The sequence below is a fragment of the Halichoeres trimaculatus genome, unplaced genomic scaffold (genome assembly GCF_033239565.1).
Source record: "Halichoeres trimaculatus isolate MK-OKI-2021-1 unplaced genomic scaffold, fHalTri1.1 fHalTri1_scaffold_14, whole genome shotgun sequence".
NCBI classification, from domain to species: Eukaryota; Metazoa; Chordata; class Actinopteri; order Labriformes; family Labridae; genus Halichoeres; species Halichoeres trimaculatus.
Genome location: NW_027437192.1, coordinates 21,733,965 through 21,754,552, shown reverse-complemented (window position 1 = coordinate 21,754,552; position 20,588 = coordinate 21,733,965). Strand labels below are relative to the sequence as shown.

Here is a 20,588-nt window from a genome sequence, read left to right as displayed (position 1 = left end):
ATAACAAATGGCACACAACATCACACAAATCAAATGACTGGCTGCAAGATGTCGAGTCTAAACGAAGCAGATTTCTCTCCGTCGCAGGAGTTTTATTGTGAAAGGATTCCGTGAAACTTGATGTCAGTAGGGCACTTCCGCCTCCTCACGTCTTTGGGTTTGATTAAAGTGTTTTGAGTGCTCTAAACTCTAAAAATACACCATGAGCCAAGGCTTTAAATATAATTTAAAAGCACAACAAAGCTAATTTTGTAACAACTATAACAGTTTTCAAAGCTCCAGTGATGAACTTAAAGTTTGCGTTGATTTTGGCGCCCCTTGTGCACGCAAGATAACGCGTTGTAACGAATTAGTCGTGCATGCTACAGTATGGTTTTTACATAAACTATATAACATGTTTCATTAGATTAATTATCAATTATTTTAATTTTTTGGCATTGATGTTGTATTGTTGCTTCTAATAAGAAAAAGCATTTTGTCAGTTTATTAAATCATCTGAGACGTTTCTCAGCTATTACCAGTTTCTTTATTAAGAAAGTAGTAAATTCTTTTTGTTAATAATGTTTTTAATATATAATGGTCTTGTTTGCTTTTCCATGTTACACATGGTTACTGTTTCTTAAATCAGTTTGGTAACCAAATAAAAACTCCCCACAGATGTATTAATAAAGCCAGCTTGCATTTTTAAATCACCAAGACAGACAGGCTAACACAAAATAGCACTAAGTTAAACTCACCCAGCAAGTCGTTCCCACTTTCGGTTCTTGGAGACTGAAATCTTCCTGTCACTTGAGTGTGTGCCGAGGTCCGTCCCTCCTCTCTTTATGTCTTCACTGTCCGTCACCGTCACGGCTTAGATAAACTGTGACCCAATGGGAGAAAAACATGAATCCTCCATTTACAAAACTACAGCTGACTAGTGCTGCTGCTGGGGCTCGCGGGCAGCTCGTGATGAACACTCCGTCTGGCTCTCTGTCACCGGCGCGTGTGAGGGAGGAGGAGAGAGGAGAGCAGAGAGGAGAGAGGAGAGGGAGCTTAGTACACTCCTCTATCCTCACTGCCGTCTGAAACGCGCAGGTTAGGTGCTATGAAACTCTAGAAAAAACAGGTTTTACACTGATAAAATCATCCGAGAGGGTAAATGTCAGCAGACTCATGACAGAGTGAACATGTAACCACAGAGGTAAGCTACTTACTGTTAGTAGAAATGTTTGCCCTACAAGTCATTTAAGTTTTTAGTTCAGTGTGGATATTAAATGTATTTGTGTTTTTCATTGGTCTCCTTTTTCAAAATTCATATTTTATGAGAAGCTATCCAGACCTATCCATAATTCAGAAACGTCTGACTGGGTGGGGCTGACTGGTGGGTGGTCGCAGGGTAGGACAGGGCACCCTGGGGAGCCCAGTCACACTACCAGACTGTGACAAAAACAAAACGCTCTGTGACCAAAAGATGATAGGCTTGTTGCCAGGGAAGACAAGGAATCCAACCCTGACTGAAGGGCGGCAGCCACTGACAGGCTGACAGGAGGCGCAGGAGAGGTGGGAACATGACAGTCTGAGAGCACCATGCACTGTAGTGTAGTGTTTATAATGATGCTAATATAACTCCAGAGGTTTACAGGCTGAGAGGGTATTCAAATTTAAACTTTTATTTATTCTTATACAAACCCTGCAACACCTCAACATTAACAACAAACCAAACAGTGCAGTACCCAGGCTCTCTGGACAAAACTAATTCTATGGATACAATCAGATTTCTGCGCACTGGAGACCCTAAGATTGATGCCCAAGCAGAACTACACAGAAGTAGGTCAAATGAAAGAAAACCACCGAATGTGTTTCGCATCACACAAAGCTCTTTTAAGTGTACAAAACAAAAAGAACAGATATAAAATAATAATTTCTAGTCATCAAATATTAGTTAAATGAAGTGTAAGATCACCAATTACTCAATAAAACCCCTCAAAGAACCAACTGGCTTTAAGTGAACTATGTACACTGAACATGCGTACCAATCTGAGCACTTCACTTTCCACCACGTCCATCATTTGCAAATAGAAATTGATTGAAAGGAAAAGAAATTAATGCCGTGACCGTTTTTCAGTGTGAACCCCTTGCCAGTCAGATAGTTCAGGCAGAGATGATCAGTGTGTAAAAAAACACCGACAAACTCAACTTGAAAAGCCTTGTGTTCAACCAAGATGAGAAAACAGTGATACTGAAGAGGCTCACTCATTTACCGCCCCACTCAACACCAAATTAAACAAAAGACCGGCACAAAATAAATGAGTGTTTGAAACAAATGGAATGACCAAGAGCTCTGCGGCTGTAGTGGACAAGTTAATGAATTTCTCAGAGGAGCATTAAACCTGAGTTGGAGTTAAAGAAGCATTTTTTTTTAACCTCTAAAAGCCGATTGCTTTCAAGACATTGTTACTTTAAAGATATAAAAGTAGTGTTTGTGAACAGAAGCCCCTTGCAGATACTAAAAATGCCCAAACCAAACAAACAAACATGTAGAATAATTTCAAAAATAAATTAAACATAAAAAATAAATAGGCACAAATGTGAGTTTAAAAGTCTTTCTTTTTTCATGGGCTGTGAGCCCATGAATCAGCTGGTCAGCGAGGGTGCTTTGCTCCTCCTGTGTGTCTGCTACTGTGATCCATGTGGGTTAAAAGCAGTCCGACCACAAGACAGTGCTTCTTGCCAGTTTTGGTCGAAGTGACAGTGATCAGAAACAAGTACAAAAGGGTCTTTAAAGGTGAAAAAGGAAAAAAAGAATTCGGAGGAGGAAGAGGGCAGTTAGGCTGCTTGTGGCTGTCCGTCACATCAAGATGTCATCCTGTCTGCATCCTGACTCACTGCAGCCTGAATCCAGGAGAGCAGAGGGCAGAAAACCACATCACAGGTAAATCACGTTTCCCTCTTTCAATTACAAACCTATTCAGAACAAGTCATGTCTAATTTACTGAAGAACAGAATGACAGAGAGGGACACACAGGACAGAAAATTAATGGACTAATGCTGGGCATGGCTGCAGAGCATCATGGCTAAAAGGAGGGGAAAACTGACTGAGACAACAACAGAAAAAGACAGCCATGAGCTACTGAAGGCAAACTAAATGTTTTTTTGTTTTTTTTTTAACTAGATGCTTGACCAGGAAGTTTAAATTGTCCCCAGTTTCAATCACATTTCCCAAAGCCCATATGATACCTGCTGTAACTCTGGTACTAAACCTTTTGTTTAGAGTATTTCTTACCTGACAGGGAGTCGGTGGCCATGAACTACAACACAGTCAGCAAGGTCTGGACTCCGCAGTCCACAAAGTTCTAAAAACAAAATTGCAAAAAAAAAGTTATCAAAACCGTCATCAGTGACCACCATTGACCAGTTTAAAAAAATAATATTAAATTAACAAGCAATGGGCAAAAAATAAAAGAATGGTTCATAAGAAGCTGTTAATGCATGGTGTTTGTTAAAACTGTCCACAAGCACCATCTAGTGGCCTGCATTAACATTACCCTTTCAAAAGAATTTGTAACATATAGACTGATCAATTATGAAAGCAAAAATTAAATTAACATTACGATAAAACCTGGAATAATCATTCAGGCCTCAATCTGAGTTTTCAGCTGACATCTCAAATGGCAACACACAACTGAAATCCTTTGAAACTGAACCACATTGACAGCTTAACCTACTCCCACTGCAGGAAGTCACCTGACTGACAGGCCGTGTCCTCTGGTCCACTGTCCACTGAGGAGGAGCATACTGTGTGTGAGGAGAGGGGTCAGCAGTCAAACAGAGGGCATTATACAAACCCAGATTTGCCTCTATGGGAGATTACAGGGGTTGAGGTGGAGGCTGTAGAGGCTGTGGTCCGCTAGGACAGGTGGGGCCAAGCCAGGCTGAACCTCGCAACTCATTTGCAGCAGCATATGTGCAGTGCCTTGGAAACCCTGCTCAGGATGTTGTTGACTAATTGGTCTGTGCATGCGTTTGCATATATATGTGTGTGTGTGTGTGTGTGTGTGTGTGTGTGTGTGTGTGTACCTGGTAAGCATAGGCGTTCTGTGGGTAGTTCATTTGCATTTGTGGGACCATGACCCCTCCATAGTCTGAGTACGAGTACGGCTGCAAGAAATTCCAGAAGAAAAAAATAAAAGAATATGACTCATTTTTAACAGGTGGTATTTTCTGAATTCTCATTAAACATTCATTAAACATGCAGAAGAAACTTTTTTTTTTTTTTTTGGGGGGGGGGGGGTTTGAAGGTGAGCTGATGGATTCTCCTCCACCTTTCACTTCTGTTCTTGGCTGTTCTAATGAAGACACTTCCCCTCAGAGACAGTACAATCATTTTATTTCACAGAGTCACTAAGCATGACCAAATTGCTCCTTCCTGCACAGTTTGTTTACTTGGCTTGCTGATTTTAATTTAAAATGGAATGAGATTGCTAGCTGGTTGTCTCTGTGCTTTTGTGTTACCTGGTGGTAGGGGTTGCCTCCATCAAGGATAGGTGAGGGTTGTGCCATGCCCCCTCCCATGGGTGAACAACAAGCACAGTAGAAACACTGCACAGTGTTCATCCAAGGAGCTGGGCCAACCAAACGTGATGGGGTGGACCCTAGATAAAAAATTTAAAATCGTGAGACAGCTGAATGAACTATATGTGGCAAACTCTTTCCCTGTACTACTAACATACACCCCTGAAGTTACCATTGCATGTGTTTGAATACATACGTGAGCTCCTTTCTTTCATGATGGCTGGGCCAAGCTTCAGTTTCCTGCCTTTAAAAATGATCTGTTGCTATAGGATAAAAACATGCACTAACTTAATACCTCAGACAGGTGAATATTGGATATATTATACCGGTTCCTGCGATGCTTACGTCAATGATTGACTGAATATTGACATCTCCGTGGAAGTAAACAAACCCGTACCTATGAAACGCAAAAAAAAAAAAAAAAAAAAAAAACAAGTCAGAAGATATAAACAGACAAACTAGCTTTCAATATCGAATTCAAAGTCAGGGGGAAAGGGCATGCAGAAAGTTATGAAATATGCAAATGAACATTCATACTGTAGTTCCAAAGTTTTTCAGTTTACACCCACTCACTTTAACACAGAAATCTGACAAATACACAAGAACAAGCTCCATAGGGAGGAAAAACTTCAGATCTAATACAAGAATTAGTTTATGAATATCTCACTTGATATAAGACATAACAGTAGGGTAAATAAACACAAGTACAGACATGTTAAATTTTACCCCATTTCTAGACTCTTCATCAAAAGAAAAAAAATGTAGTACACACTATTCTTTAAAAGATGATTTCAATGTCAAAAAAATGCTACAATCACTTAGTCCTGATGAATCTTAAAAAGTTATAAAACCCTCGCTCCTGAGGGCCTTGAGAGTTTGAACTCACCCCTTGCAGATCCCTCCACGGTAGGTGATAATCTTAACTTCCTTCACAGGGGCAAATCTGGTAAAGAAGTTCTGTATTTCATTTTCATCCACCTGAAGATTAAAAATTATTTCAACTCAAAAATGTTCTTTGTTATCTTGAGAAATGTATAGTCCTGCATCATAATTTCAACTAACTGTAAGAGAAAATACTTCTCAGCCATTTCTCAACAATTTTTGCAACACATATTTTCTATTACTCATTTTTATTTGGATGAGCCTTTGCTGCAAAAAAAGATCAAATAACAGGACAATAAATCTTCAAACATAAAATATAATCTCTTTGTACGTAAGTGATGACTTAGTTTTGGCAGATTGGAAGCTAAATACATCTGGTCCTACCTTCATGTCAATCCCACCAACAAATATGGCGTTGGGCGTCAGTTTTCCCTCAGGTAAGATGTAGCCATTGGACAACCTCAGGGAAGGTGTCATCTGGTTGCCACTTTTAGGCTTGTGGATATCCTTTCATCAACACAAAATGTTTCAATTAGTGAACGTGACGGAGAATAAAGGAATATCATTCACTTAATCCTTATCCACTTCATTTAGCATTTAAATAAAGTAAGTTTGTGCATGAAGCACATCTCCATGTTGTGAAAACTGCTAACATCCCCCTTGATCATTGGTGTAGAAGTAATACTAAGGAGGGATAACACAACATTTTCAGCTAAAAATATCTCTTAAAAATTGATTGCAGAATCACTTGTACATTTAAAATGGTAAACGCAGTAAAATATTTTTTCCACTTTTTTGTTGCCAAAACAAACAGGCACGAAAAAATTCCCGGGTAACTTCGTTCACTACTAAAATTAGCCTGGTGGAGCTAGACCGAAAGAGACGAAATCCCCACAGTGAAGCTACGAGAGGTGAGAAAACGGCATCGACTCAAAAGAAGTCAAGATGACAGGCTCACTATTTCTAATACGCATCTTTTCCTTCAACCATGCTATCGCCTGTTAGAATAACGTAGCTTCTCGGAGCTAGTGCGCCTTTTTTCTGGTTCCACATCATCGATGGCTAGCTCGTTTTTTCTAGCTAGCTGGCTTTACGTAAGGTTAGCATAGTCGGGGAACAGAATTGATCAATTAATACAACAGCGTAAACCGATGAACACGGTGATTCTATAGCTAGACTTGTGACAAAAGCATGAAAACGTAGTTAAAACTTACCATATCCATTTTAGTAAAAACTGATAAATGATCCAGAAACCATCAAAGAAAAGCCGCCGAGCGCTCTCGATCTGCCCACCAACAGCAGCCGAAACCACGCCCAGTCCACATGACCTACCTGACATCCTATCAGGTGCTATACAAGGTAAACAAAAGTTTGACTTGAAATGAAGTTCAAAATCATTGTTAGAGAAAATTAGCCAACTTACACCAAGGCTGTTTTGGACAATGGATTGTATGATGTATCAGGCTTGCATGAGTGCCCGCGGGCTTATCCTAGGGGTCTTGACAACTGTAAACCCTCTTAACTCACCATTTAGTTAGTTCTTAATCATAATAAGAACATGATTAAAGCTTATTTTTGCATTGATGCAAGAATTTTCACACGAGCTTTCATAGAAGTGGAAGTGTTTTTGACCAAAGGAAATACTTTACCTTCTTGCAAAAGTCATGTGCTACAAGACAGTTGGAGAACATCAGTTGTCCCCATCCAAAGTGTGTTAAGATTTTTAAGATGCACTTCAGCGTGCTCTGCCCTCATTATGTTTGTATTATTATTTCTTTTTTGTTTGTTTTTGTCCTAAGCTTTGGTTTGGTGGTCCTACAATTCAGGAAAAGAAATCAAAAGTTAGAATGGCTTTTGAGTGCTATTTTAATGTCGTATGGAAAAGTATTTTCTAATGCAATTTTCTGTAGTTTTCATACGTTTCAACTAGAATTCATCCCCATGCAAATTTATACATCGTTAAAGACCAGTTAAAGACCCACACAGATACACGTTGACATATTTTTGGGACAGTAGCCAGCAGAGGGCGAAATACACCTGCCCTCGGCAGATGCTTTCAGGTACAGTGCAGTCCAGTCAGTTTTTTTACGGTCTATGGTGCAGTCTATGGTATTAACCCACCACTCCGGTCCTGAGCACTTAAATGTACAGAAGTTATTAATTTCCTTTGATTATACCTATTCTGCATGTGGTTAGACAACTGATTTTATGACCTGAGGGTAGACCTGCAGGGAACAAGCCTACGTGGCACCGCCCACCACAAAGTTTAGCCTTTCTGATAGCAACAAGGTGGTTGGTGTTACCATAGCGACGTTCCTGGATGAGCTCGGCAGTGTTTCAGTTTACAGCAACGTGCTCTTTTTTACGTTTGGTTCACTCTCACAGAGCGACTCCACTCTCAGTGGTTGAAAGAAGTTGTGTCAAATGTACAGAAGAAAAACTTGGGTTTAACACCTTTGCGTTCAGCTAAACTTCTACAGAACTTACGGTAATGACACAAAGTAATGTGGAAACTGCTGAATGTTTACGACTAACTAATGGTGCGACGATGTTTGTGTATTTTTAAAGTTGCAGATGGATGTGAGTGGCACTCATTCGGTCCAAAATTTCAGTTAATTCCCCTCTACCACTTTTTACCGTCAGAGGGCTGGACAAGATGGACCGGCTGAAGCAGGTAAAATTGAACACAATTTAACCGGTAATTCACTCTCTATGCTCGGCAAATGAGTGGTGCGCTTCTTCTGGTAGCGTCAACGTATGGCAGCTCTCAGTGATTTCTCTGTTTTTCATACAATTTTTTTTAGTTTGTATCTTTTTTTTCTGTTTGTGTCGACAATTAATGGATTTGTCTATGGGGAGAAGTGTTCAGACAGGTGCGAAAGCTAGTGGCAAGATAAAGGTGGGGGACTGGCTTTAATGGTAAATCAGGGATAGTGTAATCCTGCTTATACTGCAGTCGAAGAGAAGCTGTGTTGTCCAGACATTAAACTATTGGCAGTTGGTATGACACCATACTACCTTTCAAGAGATTTTAGTCATATAATAACAATCAAATTATTTTTTTTATAAGCATGCCAAATCTAAACAATGCTTAGGTACATTCCACCCAATGCAACTGCTGAAGTGCCATGTGATCATGAAACTATTACCAGGGTAGACTCAACATTCTGAGGCTCTCATAATAATACCAGGAGACTTCAATCTTTTAAGCCTCTCCTCTCACCTGACTGGATTTACAATTTGTTAAATGTCCAACCAGAGAAAATAAAACACCTGATAGCCTGTATACCAATGTCAAAGATACCTACAGAGCTCCTTGGCAGGCCAGATCCCGACCTGGTTTTACTGCAGACCTGTTACAAACCCTGTGTACTGAGACAGCAACTACCCTCACAGTCAGGAAATGAACACCACAGGCCTGTGAGGCTCCAAGGGACTGCTTTGACTGCACAGATTGTAATTCACTGCTAGAAACAGATAGACAGACAGGTTGATTGTTTTACTGAGTACATCAACTTCTGTAGAGACACAATCATACCAACAAAGACTGTACGCTGTTTCTCCAATAACTGGTACCAATATTTAAATGTCCAGCCGAACTTAACAGCTACAGACCAGTGGCCTTCACTTCACATATCACGAGAACCTTGAAGCAGCTGCTTCTACGCAGGCTTGAGGTCAAAGACACACTTGATCCCCTGCAGTGACTGGAGTCACAGAAACTTCCTCCTACTGAAAACCTTGAAGATAAAGGAAATAAAAGTAGATTTCAAAAGATCCAGGCTCTGCCATCAGCCAGTTAACATTTGTTGGGTGGACATGGAGGTGGTGCCAACCTACAAATAGATGTACACCTGGGCAACAAATTGGCCTGTTCCCTTAACACAGGTGCACTCTACAGAAAGAAGCAGACCCGCCTCTTTTTCTCTAGAAGGCTTAGATCCTTTGACATCTGCTGAAAGATGTAAAGATTTTTTTAATCAGTCTCTCATAACTCTCTAACCAGTGGCAGGTGAGCTGCCAGACAACTGGATTTCTTGTTTTATGTGGTTTTTGAAATTTCATCTGCCAGACACCTGAATTTCCTTTTAGGGATAAATGAAGTACATTCTATTCTATTCTATTCTATTCTATTCTATTCTATTCTATTCTATTCTATTCTATTCTATTCTAAAATGGCTTTATTTAGGGGGCTCACATTTGATATAACAGATTAAACATGTTTTTTAAAATCCTGTCATGAGGGATACAATGTATGCTCCTGTACTGGAGAACTTCAGCCCTTGATTTGCATGTTTCAAGGTTTTAAATCCATATGGCCTATGTGTGGGTAAATAATATTTGTAAAATATATTAATCAATTTGGATAATTAGAAATAAGCTTAAAGTTGTAGTGGTGCTGTCATAATATGTCTTTTTTACAGATGGAGGATGACTCCATCTACAACAGGAGTCAGAGAAGAGAATTTCCCCCACCTTTGCCCTGTCATGCAGAGCCTTCAGAGCTATATCAAGTAAGAAATTCCCCTTTTTGTGTCCTGTTCAGAGGCTGTCACCTCTGCTCGCACCAGTAATGGATATTAGAAATGGTGCTGTATACCATTTTACCGATAATGCCACTGTTGTTTTCTCTAAGATTGTCTTGAAGCACAGCTATTACCCACCCATCCTCCAGACCAAGTCATGCTACCCAGCAGTTCCTTTCAAAGAGCAACGCCACCACCGCACTCCCAGTGAGTCCATTGCTAACAACTACAGACTCGGAGCGCAGGACCTCAAGATCAAAAAGCTCCAGCACAAACAACACAGCATCTGCCAGTCATTGGCAGAATCGGCAAGACCTTGTATCCTTCAAAACTGCTCTCAAATCAAACCATGGTCTGTATTTCTGAGAAAGATACATCTCTTACTTTATGTTTTGCAATTTCAGTGCAAACACAAACCTTTGAGATTGCTTTGACCTTAATGAGGTTTTAGCATTCATCCCTCCTGGAAGGAATCTAGCAATTACACCGAGAAGGAGGTGGTTGGGCATTTAAAGCTACACTTTCAATCATTGCTCATCTTGTGTTACATTTCCCTGGAGGAGCTTTATCTGACACGTGTATGCTTTCCCAGGGGTTCTTTCTCCAAGGCTTCAGTCTCACAAAGACCAAAGCCCGGACCAAGAATCAGTTGTGTTCCCATGAGTCCTGAAGAGCAGCTGGATGTCATGAAAATCGAAGAGGAGAAGATGAAGGCCATTGAGAAAGAGCCTAGTGACAGAGACCTGGAGGCAAGTATAGATGAACCCAGAAAATGATCAGTCTGTTACAGATTGTTGTTTCATGGTCTCGTTTTCTGACAGCTGATCTGACTTTTACTCCCACAGAGGTATGTGTACTACATCACTGAAGGTATCCCCAGCTCTGTGCTGGCACCGCATCCCAGTCAACAAATGACAAACATTCTCCGTTTGCTACCTCCTGACACCATGGAAAGTAAACACCTCCAGAAAATGAGGGCAAACTTGGAGGAAGAGGTCAAAAGAGATTATTGCTTTAGTCTCAAGAAGAGCATAGGTATGCAGTTGTGTGTCATACAGTGATTCCTAGAGGCTAACCGTATCCTCTGTAATCAAACACCTTGTTTGGAAAATGAATCCCTTTCAACCTGTTGATCGTTTATTATCTTGTTGATGTTGGTCTCTGTCAGTGGACTACATTCTGATGGACCCATCTGAGTGTGAGCGACTGTCCATATCCAGCATCCCCAGGCCCTTTCCCAGGAGGCTGATACGTGCACCAGTGCCCTGGGGTCCTATCTACAGGGAGGCCCGCAGGTGGCTGGGTCAACATCTGTTTGCTGTCAGTCCCATTATGGTCCGTCTCCAGCATATCTGGCTGAACAGGTGATGCAGAGTGTGCATTCTGTGAAAGGGGGATGACTTTTTCCTTACCTATTTCTTCACTCACTACGGAGGCTTGACATTTTCACTTTATCATGTCACCCAAGTAAAAACTTATTTTACAGCTGGATCTTAGTGAGTCACTGCTGCTCAAATGAAGAATTAATTACAAATATGCTGCTTATGCATATAAGAATAAGAATTGTATAAGAACTAAATAAATACGCATAAACTCTTTTTCAGCTTTTCATCGCTGAGATTTGTTCCACTTGAGGACCTTTCCTCCAACAGCCTCCCCTTCCTATCATCTGAGTTTGAGAAGTTTGTGCGGCATCGGTGCCAAATCACACGAGATGAACTGATCCAAAAGTGAGTACTGCCAGTTTATCAAACTCTCAAAACAGCCAGACTGTCAGTGACAACATGATGTGCTTTCTCCAGCCTGGTGTGGGGCTTGTCTTGAGCTTCTCTTTAGCTTGTATGCCCACAGTGTGTACATAACTGAGAGAGCTAATCCTCCTGTATGTGCAGGCTCAAGTTTCCACCTTGTCCACTTTGTCAGAGATATGTCAGCCTGCTTACAGAGGATTGATTTACACATGGCCACACTTTAGGTTTTCATTGCATCTCTCCTGCTTGTTGTGTGGCATTGTGTAGCAGCAATGTAAGGTAATGGAATCTGAGCCCTTATAATTTAGGAAAAAAGCTTCTGCTGTTTATTTTCATGTTAGAAATTTGTACCTGCTAGGACACCATTATTCTGCAGAGGCTCAGTCTCTGGTGCTTAAATACTTAACATGAAACCCAGACCAGGGGTTGTTTAAAAAAGTGATTTACAACCTTTGCTCTTAGATAGAATTAAGAAAACCCAGTAACCCCCACACACTGGATTGGATGTATATTCTATATTTTAGTTTTAATAAAACAACAGTGTGTTTTTCAAGGAGAGCAGATTGATTGTAATCTGGCTTTCAATACAATTTTTTGGTAGCTTTACCAAAGAGTTGTTTTGATATAAAGGGGAAAAATCTTGTTTAAAAAAATGAAGCTTATGCAGAAGTGCTAAACATTTCTGCCAGTGCAGAGGTTATTAGGATTGTCTGATTGTCCAATCAGAGACACAGCTCAGCTCACGTGACTGACGGGCGTCCTGCAGCTGTTCAAAGGGAATCTCAAACCCAGCATCATAACCAAACTGCAAGAAACTGAAATCTTATCAAGTTTTTTTGTCTTTTTTTTAAGTAAAAATTGTCTTATCATACTTGATATGAGCCACTTTCAACTCATCGATGCAGAAAAATGTCTTGTTTCAAGTTATCAGAGTACAAAAATGAGGTTTGAATCGCTTGTAACCAGTAAAAAAATCTGCCAATGGAACAAGAAAAAATTGCTTGAAAATTTCCTTGAGACTAGAATAATGTCTCAATACAAGTAACTTTTCTCTTGTTCCATTGGCAGATTTTTTTACTGGTTACAAGCAATTCAGACCTCATTTTTGTCCTCAAATAACTTTAAACAAGACATTTTTCTGGATTAGTCATGTGAATTTGGCTCATATTGAGTCTAAAAAGGAATTTTCCACTTAAATTGGACAAAAACACTTGATAAGATTTCAGTTTTTGCAGTGCAATAAGGCTACATCCAAGGATTGGCTTCATTTCACGGTATCAGAAACAGACAGGTGAAGTCGCATAGACTACGTCCATGTTTTATACAGTCTATGGTTAATATTGACAGTTCACTTCACCTATCAATGAGTGAAGACTTCTTTTAACAACCAAAATCCACAAGTTTTTCCCAGGTGAGAGGGAGCAGACACATTAGGAAGACAAGATTTTTTTTTCCCAGATTCAGTTTTCTTTGTAAGAATCAACAGAAATTTTAAACTTGCAGAAACACCACAATCCTGTCATCCAGCTTCAGAAAAAAATGAAAACTTAACTCATCAAAACCTCTCTTCTCTCAGGTGGCTGCCTCTCTGTGCATCTGTCTTTGACTCCTCTCAGTGCTCGTGGTCGCCACCTTTACCTGGGAGTGTGCAGGAGCCTCTGCAACTGGGCACATTGTTCAGCTGTGTGGCTGCTCTCATGTCCCTGCAGCTCCGGAGCTTGGTCATTAAATCATTAGAGGACCTGTTATATTATTTTACTTTACATGAGGTATGGAAAACATTTTTATCTTAAAGAGTTTATTTTTTATAACTTATTTATTTATAACTTAAAAAGACCTTTGGGTTTTTCTGATTGCACCTCAGACCACCTCTTGTTTTAGATAAGCAGTCACCTGTGTTCTTATTTCCCAGAGTGGTAACGATTTTGGGGATGTGTTTCATGAGTTGAGCTTCGTCCAGTCGCAGGTGCTTCTGGTGAAGCTTCAAGTCAATGAGCATCACATTGACTTTAGTCCAAGTTTTCAGGGGTGTTGGGAGCTTATCCACCAAGCATTCATGGAAATCATTCGGAGCGCGGAAGAGCTCCCCAGGGTGAGGCATTCCCCTTTTTGGGACCACAGACAAACTACACTTCCACTGATTTACAGTAAGCAAATAACAGTTCTTACCTTTTTTCAAACATTAATAATGGATATGTGACCATTGTGCTTTTACCAGGTGGAAAGTAACTTCCGTTCTGATTGCAACAACTTGTACCTGCGCACCGTCCATCCAGATGAGCCGCTGGTTCAGAGCCTCATCAGCAGAGCCAAAGAAGTGTTCCAAAAGAACACTGTGGGACCTGTCAAGTAAGGACGCTTGATCTGAACCTGTGTGTTTGATTACCCCTGAATTCACAACTTGAAATGCTAACGTCACATCTCATTCTTTAGGTACCTGAATGTATATAAAAAGTACAACAATCTATTGGACCACACAGCAAAGAAGGAAATATCCTCTTTTCTCAAAGAAAAACACTCATTAGAAGATTTTGCAGAGGTCAGTTCAACTTTCCTTTAAAAAATCTGCCCAGGAATCTTTTGTGCTAACTGACATTTATCGAACAAAGTGATCTCTCTCTCTTCCAACTTTTAGAAAATTGGGGCCATTAATCTGTTATGGAAGGAGATTGCCTCACTTCGTGTTACCGTGCCTCTGTCCATGTTGTGCCTGGATGCTGGTGAGCTGAACAAAGACCTCTGTGAGCGTGCTAACGGACTCAAAAACAAGATTGTCCTATTTGAAGTGGAGGAGAACAGAGAGCTTAACAAAGGGTGAGAGAAAACTCCTTAAACTTTTATTTACTTAAAGTGTCTATTGTCTCATTAAGTTCAAGCTGCATAAGAGTTATACACTTTTTCAGGATTTGTCAAAAATACAAGGAGATAAGTGAAACTATCCAGAGCATTCCAGAAACCACAGAGGAGTTGGTTGCTCTCAGCATGTACATTAAGAAGACCAGAGAAGTGACTGTTCACAAGCTGATAGATGAGGTTGATAAGGCATCTTACCGCGTCAGCTTCCTCATGGACTACGCCTCTCTGACCGGTATTTCAATCCTTTTAGGGTATTTGGTGTTACAGTTAAACAAATTAAGATGCTGACTACACAAAAACAATATGTATGATATAATTATCATTCATTTTTTTGGTTTTTAGCTCAAAAGCTGTGTTTCCATTACACCTAGAATTGCACAAAACCTAAATATCGCAATGAAAATTGGTATTGGAAACAACAAAATTTCGAAAACCTCAAAATATGATAGAAGGTTTATACGCTCTCATGAGGTGGTTTTTCGGAAATTTTAATTTTTTGAAGTTCATCCCAAAAGTGCAATGGAAGATCTTTTTTCAAAAGCATGTCACATTGTCGTAACAACGCACTTCCCTCGCCTTGTACGTGTCCACACACAGACTCTGGCGTTCATATTGTAACAGCTCTGCTGTCAGTTATGTGTTCAGTGCAGATGTTTGTGTTTTTGAAAGTCAGTAGTGAAGGCATAAAGAGTTTGTGAGTGGGTCAGAGTCAGAGTGCACAGGAGGAAGGGGAGGTGTGTGTGTGAGAGTGTGAGAGCAGGCGTGCTGGAGATGATGATTTTCATTCAGTGTTTTGTTCATGCCTATTCTGAATTGGTGTGATTGCGGCCGACAGTTTAACCAGTGAATAGAAATTAGGGATGCACGATATTATCGGCACAATAGCGGTATCGGCTGATAAAAGCTTAAAAACACATTTATCAGTATCTGCAGATATGAAAATTTCTGCCGATAGGCACAGCCGATAAGGTGCTATTCAGTTAGGATTATTATTGTTTTCTATCTGAAAAATAAGCTCCTTAAATAAAATGTAGCACTTCATTTATTTGCACTGCAGAGCTCTGTGTCTGTCACCAGGTTGTTACAGTAGCTCTAAAATAATCAAATGCTATTGGTTATGTTTAAAAATGCATTGTATATTTAAAGTTCATGTGATCTAAAGAAATTATTTTTCTGTATTTCAATACTGAACGTCTTGAGTTTGAAAAAATAATACATTTCTTATTTATGGTAAAATCAAATGTTTTTTGTCTTGTTTTATGTGTGTTTCTTAAACAAATAAGACCGTCACAATAAGAGTAACATATAAATTCCAGTACAGGATAGACTTAGCTTTCTTTACAGTGAAAAAAACAAACAAACTTGTGATTATCGGTATCGGTATCGGCCAAAAGGGGTTTCGATATATCGGCATATCGGATATCGGCAAAAATCCAATATCGTGCATCCCTAATAAAAACACTAATGTTCATGAATCAGCATCATCACAGACGTTACATTTTACTTTACTCGAATTCTAGTCATAATGGAAACACCGGCAAGGCACAATTGTACTTTATCAAAACTTCAGAAATATTGCTTTTATTTTGCAAAAAAAGTGTAATGGAAACGCAGCTAAAGACTGGTTTCATGAAAAAACTGTATTACCCTGAGTGTTTACTTTTCTTTTGTTTCTCTAGACAATGACTTAAGGCTGAATTCCATTGTTTTTTGGTGGCCTAATCAGATCCTGATTGAGCTGGAAGACAGCAAAAGTTGTCTAAGTGGCATGAGGGATGAAGCCGAGGACTACCTTTATACAAGGCAACTGAATAATTGCTTTCAAACTACAAATCTCTACCAAACATTTTGAAGTAGCATTGATGTTTATGAATCTTAAAAACTGAACATAAAACTGCTTCGGCCTTTTTCTGATTCTTTCAGGATAAATGCGTTTGAGCAGAGGCTGCAGGATACTGAAAAGGAAATACAGGCCTTTAGCAAGAAGGACATGACAGCCATGGAAGTGATGAAGAACAATGTGGGTATCCTGGCTCAGATCACTGCCAACCTGGAGTCAGCTCTCATTGAACTTGAGGTAAAAATGACACAGCAAGACTGAAATGCACAGTATGCACCACTACAATTACCCAGGAAGTTTTCCTTTAAACTTAAGCTTTAATACAGAAGTAAAAATGGGATTCTGCTTCTTCCTGCTGTCACTCCTGTAGTGTATCAACAAAGAGCAGACTCTGCTGGAGAAGGAACAGAGCCAGTTCCCATTGCTTCAGACTCTGATTGCAGACAAACAGCCATATGAGCAGCTCTGGACCACCACACTGAACTTTTACATCATGTCAGATGAGTGGTTGAATGGTGAGTGACTCACAGTGGCTATTTTCATCTTCAAAAGAAACTGACTGCATTTTATTTCCATCTGGCACAATGAAAGTGAAAGAGAGCAGAATGAACATCCCTGTGAAGAAACCTTCCACCTTGCAATCTGATACCTGTCATCACTGCATAAGCCCCTCCCACATCACACTAACACACACAAACACACTTTGTTGGGATTGAGCTGAGCTGGAAAGCCGTCATTGCGAACTGTCTGTCTGCAAGACTTAGGCGTTAAAATACAACATTCAGTTATTAATGTGAATGCTATATATAAAGACAGGCATGTAGCCCTCACCACAGCAGCATTGATTTGACTCCCACCCTCAGTCCTTTGCAGCACGTCATCCCCCGTTCTCTACCTCCCACATTTTCTGTATCTTTTAAGCCATCCTCTCCAAGATCAGCAAATAAAATGACACTTTAAAAAGTAGCTACTGCTGGGTGCTGAATGTGTCTGTGCACAGCTGAGATGGGCAGTGGGGAAAAGATGCTGCTCATTTCAATGAGTAAACTTTACACTGACTAATGTGCTCATAGACTTTTTTTAAAAGATTTTTCTTTTTATTTGTACTATAGAACTATAGAACTATTGTCAGTACAATTGTAAATACTCAAGACAAAAGTACATAATGGGTATACTACTTTCTTTTCTCTTTGAATACAGTTTAAAACCTACATCTACATTTAAGCCTCTTTGGACTTGTTTTTTCTTTTTGTGTGGCAAATCAAAAACTACTAAACCACTATAAAAATATAAAAAGTCATGCGGTATCAGCAATTTGACTAATACACCTTTAAATAATACCAATAACATAATGTTATCACACAAAGAAATAAAGTGAATTACAAGAGTGATAGTTCAAAATAGACAGAATAAAATAAAATATGTGAATGTTCCTGCAATGCATCTAATCAAGTCAGGTCTCAGAGGTTTGACATATTTCACCCATTTTGCCTCGTGTGGTGATCTAAACATTTCTAGCTTTGAATTTAAAGAGAACGTTACCTTTTCAATCTTGTAAATCTCATTCGTAGCCTTGTGGATTGGTGGATGATCTCATAGACTCTTAAAGATGCTTGAAGTTGATTGATTGAAGTTTTGGTTCTGAGTCTAAACCTCTACGTGCACACTGCTAATGAAAGCCAGGTTTGGCTTGTTAGGACAGATTATTAATGTGAGAGTTAGCCTGGTTGGTTGTATTATTCAGCTTCAATTATTCTTTTTTATAACACAAAAACAAAGACACTGGCTGACACAGTTCCTTTGAAAACTTTTAATAATCATTTCAAGATAATGTCGTTTTCTGCTGTATTTTAACTTTTTTGGCCCATAGCAAGTTCAAGCAGGATGCTACGTTGTTTCCACATTGCTTTACTCATTTTATCTTATCACTCCCAGGTCCCTTTCTCGGCCTGGATGCTGAGAAAATAACAGATGAGCTGGACGGCATGTGGAGGACGCTGCACAAACTGACCAAGACTTTCTCCAGCCTTCCTGGGCCTTACCATGTGGCCAGAAGCTTCAAAGGCAAGATGGACCTGTTTAAGCGGCACCTTCCCATCCTGACGACCATCTGCAACCCAGGAATCAAAGATCGGCACTGGGAGAAGGTCACTTGAATTAATGTCTCTGTTTGATTCATTAGCTCAGGTGACACAGAGTTATCCAGTGTCAGATTCACTTTGTAGGGACTAAGTGTCCCATGTCTCCTGTGATCCATGAAGTCGGTGTGAATAATTTATGACCCTTTTTGTCTGTCTACAGATTAGCAGCATCGTGGGCTTTGAAGTCAAACCGGATGTGAGCAGTTCACTGCAGAACATGCTTGATCTGGGGCTTTCAGAGTTCTCTGATAGGTAAGACACTTTCACAACAGTAAAAACACATTAGAATATATTAGAGCTATTTCACTTGTTCTGTTTGATTATTTCTTATTGGTATTAATATTGTGTTATGTCCCCAAAAATTATCAATAGGTTAAGTTACAGTCTAACTTTAAATGTGTTTTACAAAGTGCCCCTCCTCCCAGGAAATGATACAGAGGAGCGAGGGACAGATGTGGAGAGTTGCTAATTAGACAGGGGAGAGCAAATCTGTTTTCAACTGCCCAATTGGACTCAGTTTTAAGTTATTGTGGACACTGTAGGTGTGAGGTCAATAAACCTGTGACAAACAGGAAAGCAGTGAGTCTTTCAGCGGAGTGTGTCAGGACCGCAGGTCCCAAAAACACAACCAGAGAATATATTCAGAAGACAAAATTAGTGTAAGGTTCACAGAGGAAAAGCCATGGCTTTGTTCTTTATTAATGAAACATTCTTGTGATTTGATAAAAGCTTTATTTATTCTTCTCTCTTCTGTAGATTGGAAGAGATCGGCGCAGCAGCCAGTAAAGAGTTCTCTCTGGAAAAGTCCATGGAGAAGATGAAAAGTGAATGGGCTGAGCTCCGGTTCTCCTTCAGTCCCTACAGAGACACAGTATGTGTCAAGAATCACACTCTTCATGACTGAAGAAATGAAACATTGAAATGGAATTTGTCCTGTTGTTTTAACTTATACTGCACATTGCTTTTAACATGGAGCAATGGTGTCACTGTAAACTGACTATGCTTAATATTTGATCACAGGGTACGAGTATCGTGTCAGCAGTGGATGACATCCAGGTGCTTCTCGATGACCACATCATCAAGACACAGACGATGCGAGGTTCACCTTTCGTTAAGCCAATAGAGGCTGAATGTAAGGTGAGATACTCCATAAAACTACAACCCTAAATGACGTTCCTAAGTAAAAACAAATCACTGCAGATATTACACTGCTCTTCAACAGCTTATGGATTCATCTTCATATTGAACAAGACGGTACAACTCAATAACTTTAACACCACCACTCTATCATGGTAAACAAATGAGGGAAAAGACCAGAAGTCTGTGTGTGTATCCTGTTTGTTCAAATCCCTCAACTAGAGCCACAAAGCTGGTCTTATGTTGTGAAAAAAAAGAAGTGGCTTGGGCACAATTTCATGCCAGAACAAGTAACAAAATTGCTTGCTCTTTGAAAACACAATCTCATCTTTACCACTCTATAAACCAGAGAATGTGGTGTTTTTCCAGCAATAAAATAACCATAAACAGGCCTGGAACAGCCTGTGTGAGGCATCCAGGCTAATAGAATCACTTTGTGGAAATCTTTTGTATCCAGATCTTTTTTATGGACTTGTATTTGAACGACAACCTTTAAGTGTTTTAATTGCATGGTTTTATTTTTAGTTATAGATTTCTTTAGTTAGAGTTTGCTTTTTGGAAACACTTTAGGAATACCACAAATATAAGATGTTTGTAGCTCCTTAAATCCTGCCGTTGTGTTGATCTCACTCTTATTGTTTTTGAAAAGCAATGGGAGGACAAACTGCTGAGCATGCAGGACATCTTGGACTCCATGTTGACATGTCAGCTTACCTGGCTCTACCTGGAACCAATCTTCAGCTCTGAGGACATCATCGCCCAGATGCCTGAGGAAGGACGCAAATTTGCTATTGTAGATGGTTACTGGAGGAACATCACTGCTGAAGCTGTGAGCTCCTCATACCTCACCTGTGTCGCCTGTGTTGGTTCAGTAACAATCAGACGTAATGCATTTTTCATG

General features: G+C 39.9%; 3 protein-coding genes across 5 annotated transcripts in view; 1 reads left to right on the top strand and 2 right to left on the bottom strand.

Annotated features, from left to right (window-relative positions):
• Positions 1–972, bottom strand: part of rftn1a (raftlin, lipid raft linker 1a) — a 45,018-nt gene extending 44,046 nt beyond the window's left edge. For both annotated transcript variants that reach the window (XM_074686470.1, XM_074686471.1), the window contains exon 1: positions 738–972. The gene's annotated coding sequence lies outside the window, so the exon portion shown is untranslated. The remainder of the gene's footprint in view (positions 1–737) is intronic.
• Positions 973–1,636: 664 nt separating this feature from the next.
• Positions 1,637–6,765, bottom strand: dazl (deleted in azoospermia-like). 2 transcript variants are annotated; one of them, XM_074686953.1, is made up of 10 exons: positions 6,651–6,765; positions 5,821–5,943; positions 5,441–5,532; positions 4,900–4,951; positions 4,751–4,817; positions 4,495–4,634; positions 4,060–4,140; positions 3,727–3,777; positions 3,266–3,335; positions 1,637–2,874 (listed from the first exon to the last, which is right to left on the bottom strand). In XM_074686953.1, exons 1-9 carry the CDS (start codon positions 6,657–6,659, stop codon positions 3,291–3,293), a joined length of 660 nt encoding a protein of 219 aa, XP_074543054.1. In that variant the 5' UTR covers positions 6,660–6,765; the 3' UTR covers positions 1,637–2,874; positions 3,266–3,290. The 2 variants fall into 2 exon arrangements, with proteins under 2 accessions (XP_074543054.1, XP_074543055.1); XM_074686954.1 differs by lacking the exon at positions 3,727–3,777.
• A 1,042-nt stretch (positions 6,766–7,807) lies between these two features.
• dnah3 (dynein axonemal heavy chain 3) overlaps positions 7,808–20,588 on the top strand; it is a 30,913-nt gene continuing 18,132 nt past the window's right edge. Inside the window, exons 1-23 of the mRNA XM_074687524.1 lie at positions 7,808–7,924; positions 8,005–8,110; positions 9,861–9,950; positions 10,073–10,280; positions 10,414–10,459; positions 10,555–10,711; positions 10,808–10,997; positions 11,131–11,326; positions 11,567–11,692; positions 13,290–13,482; positions 13,626–13,805; positions 13,932–14,062; positions 14,147–14,252; positions 14,349–14,527; positions 14,617–14,801; positions 16,249–16,372; positions 16,493–16,646; positions 16,780–16,924; positions 18,345–18,556; positions 18,711–18,802; positions 19,307–19,421; positions 19,571–19,687; positions 20,337–20,516. Of these exons, the coding sequence (XP_074543625.1) occupies positions 8,093–8,110; positions 9,861–9,950; positions 10,073–10,280; positions 10,414–10,459; positions 10,555–10,711; positions 10,808–10,997; positions 11,131–11,326; positions 11,567–11,692; positions 13,290–13,482; positions 13,626–13,805; positions 13,932–14,062; positions 14,147–14,252; positions 14,349–14,527; positions 14,617–14,801; positions 16,249–16,372; positions 16,493–16,646; positions 16,780–16,924; positions 18,345–18,556; positions 18,711–18,802; positions 19,307–19,421; positions 19,571–19,687; positions 20,337–20,516 (3,144 nt within the window). The 5' untranslated portion in view covers positions 7,808–7,924; positions 8,005–8,092. The remainder of the gene's footprint in view (positions 7,925–8,004; positions 8,111–9,860; positions 9,951–10,072; positions 10,281–10,413; positions 10,460–10,554; positions 10,712–10,807; positions 10,998–11,130; positions 11,327–11,566; positions 11,693–13,289; positions 13,483–13,625; positions 13,806–13,931; positions 14,063–14,146; positions 14,253–14,348; positions 14,528–14,616; positions 14,802–16,248; positions 16,373–16,492; positions 16,647–16,779; positions 16,925–18,344; positions 18,557–18,710; positions 18,803–19,306; positions 19,422–19,570; positions 19,688–20,336; positions 20,517–20,588) is intronic.

What these genes read in the sequence shown, in the direction of transcription:
- dazl (XM_074686953.1), bottom strand. An exon ending in TTGGTGGGATTGACATGAAG is followed by an intron (nt 5,533 to 5,820) that starts GTAGGACCAGAT and finishes TTTAATCTTCAG; the next exon opens with GTGGATGAAAATGAAATACA. An exon ending in ATATTCAGTCAATCATTGAC is followed by an intron (nt 4,818 to 4,899) that starts GTAAGCATCGCA and finishes TTTATCCTATAG; the next exon opens with CAACAGATCATTTTTAAAGG.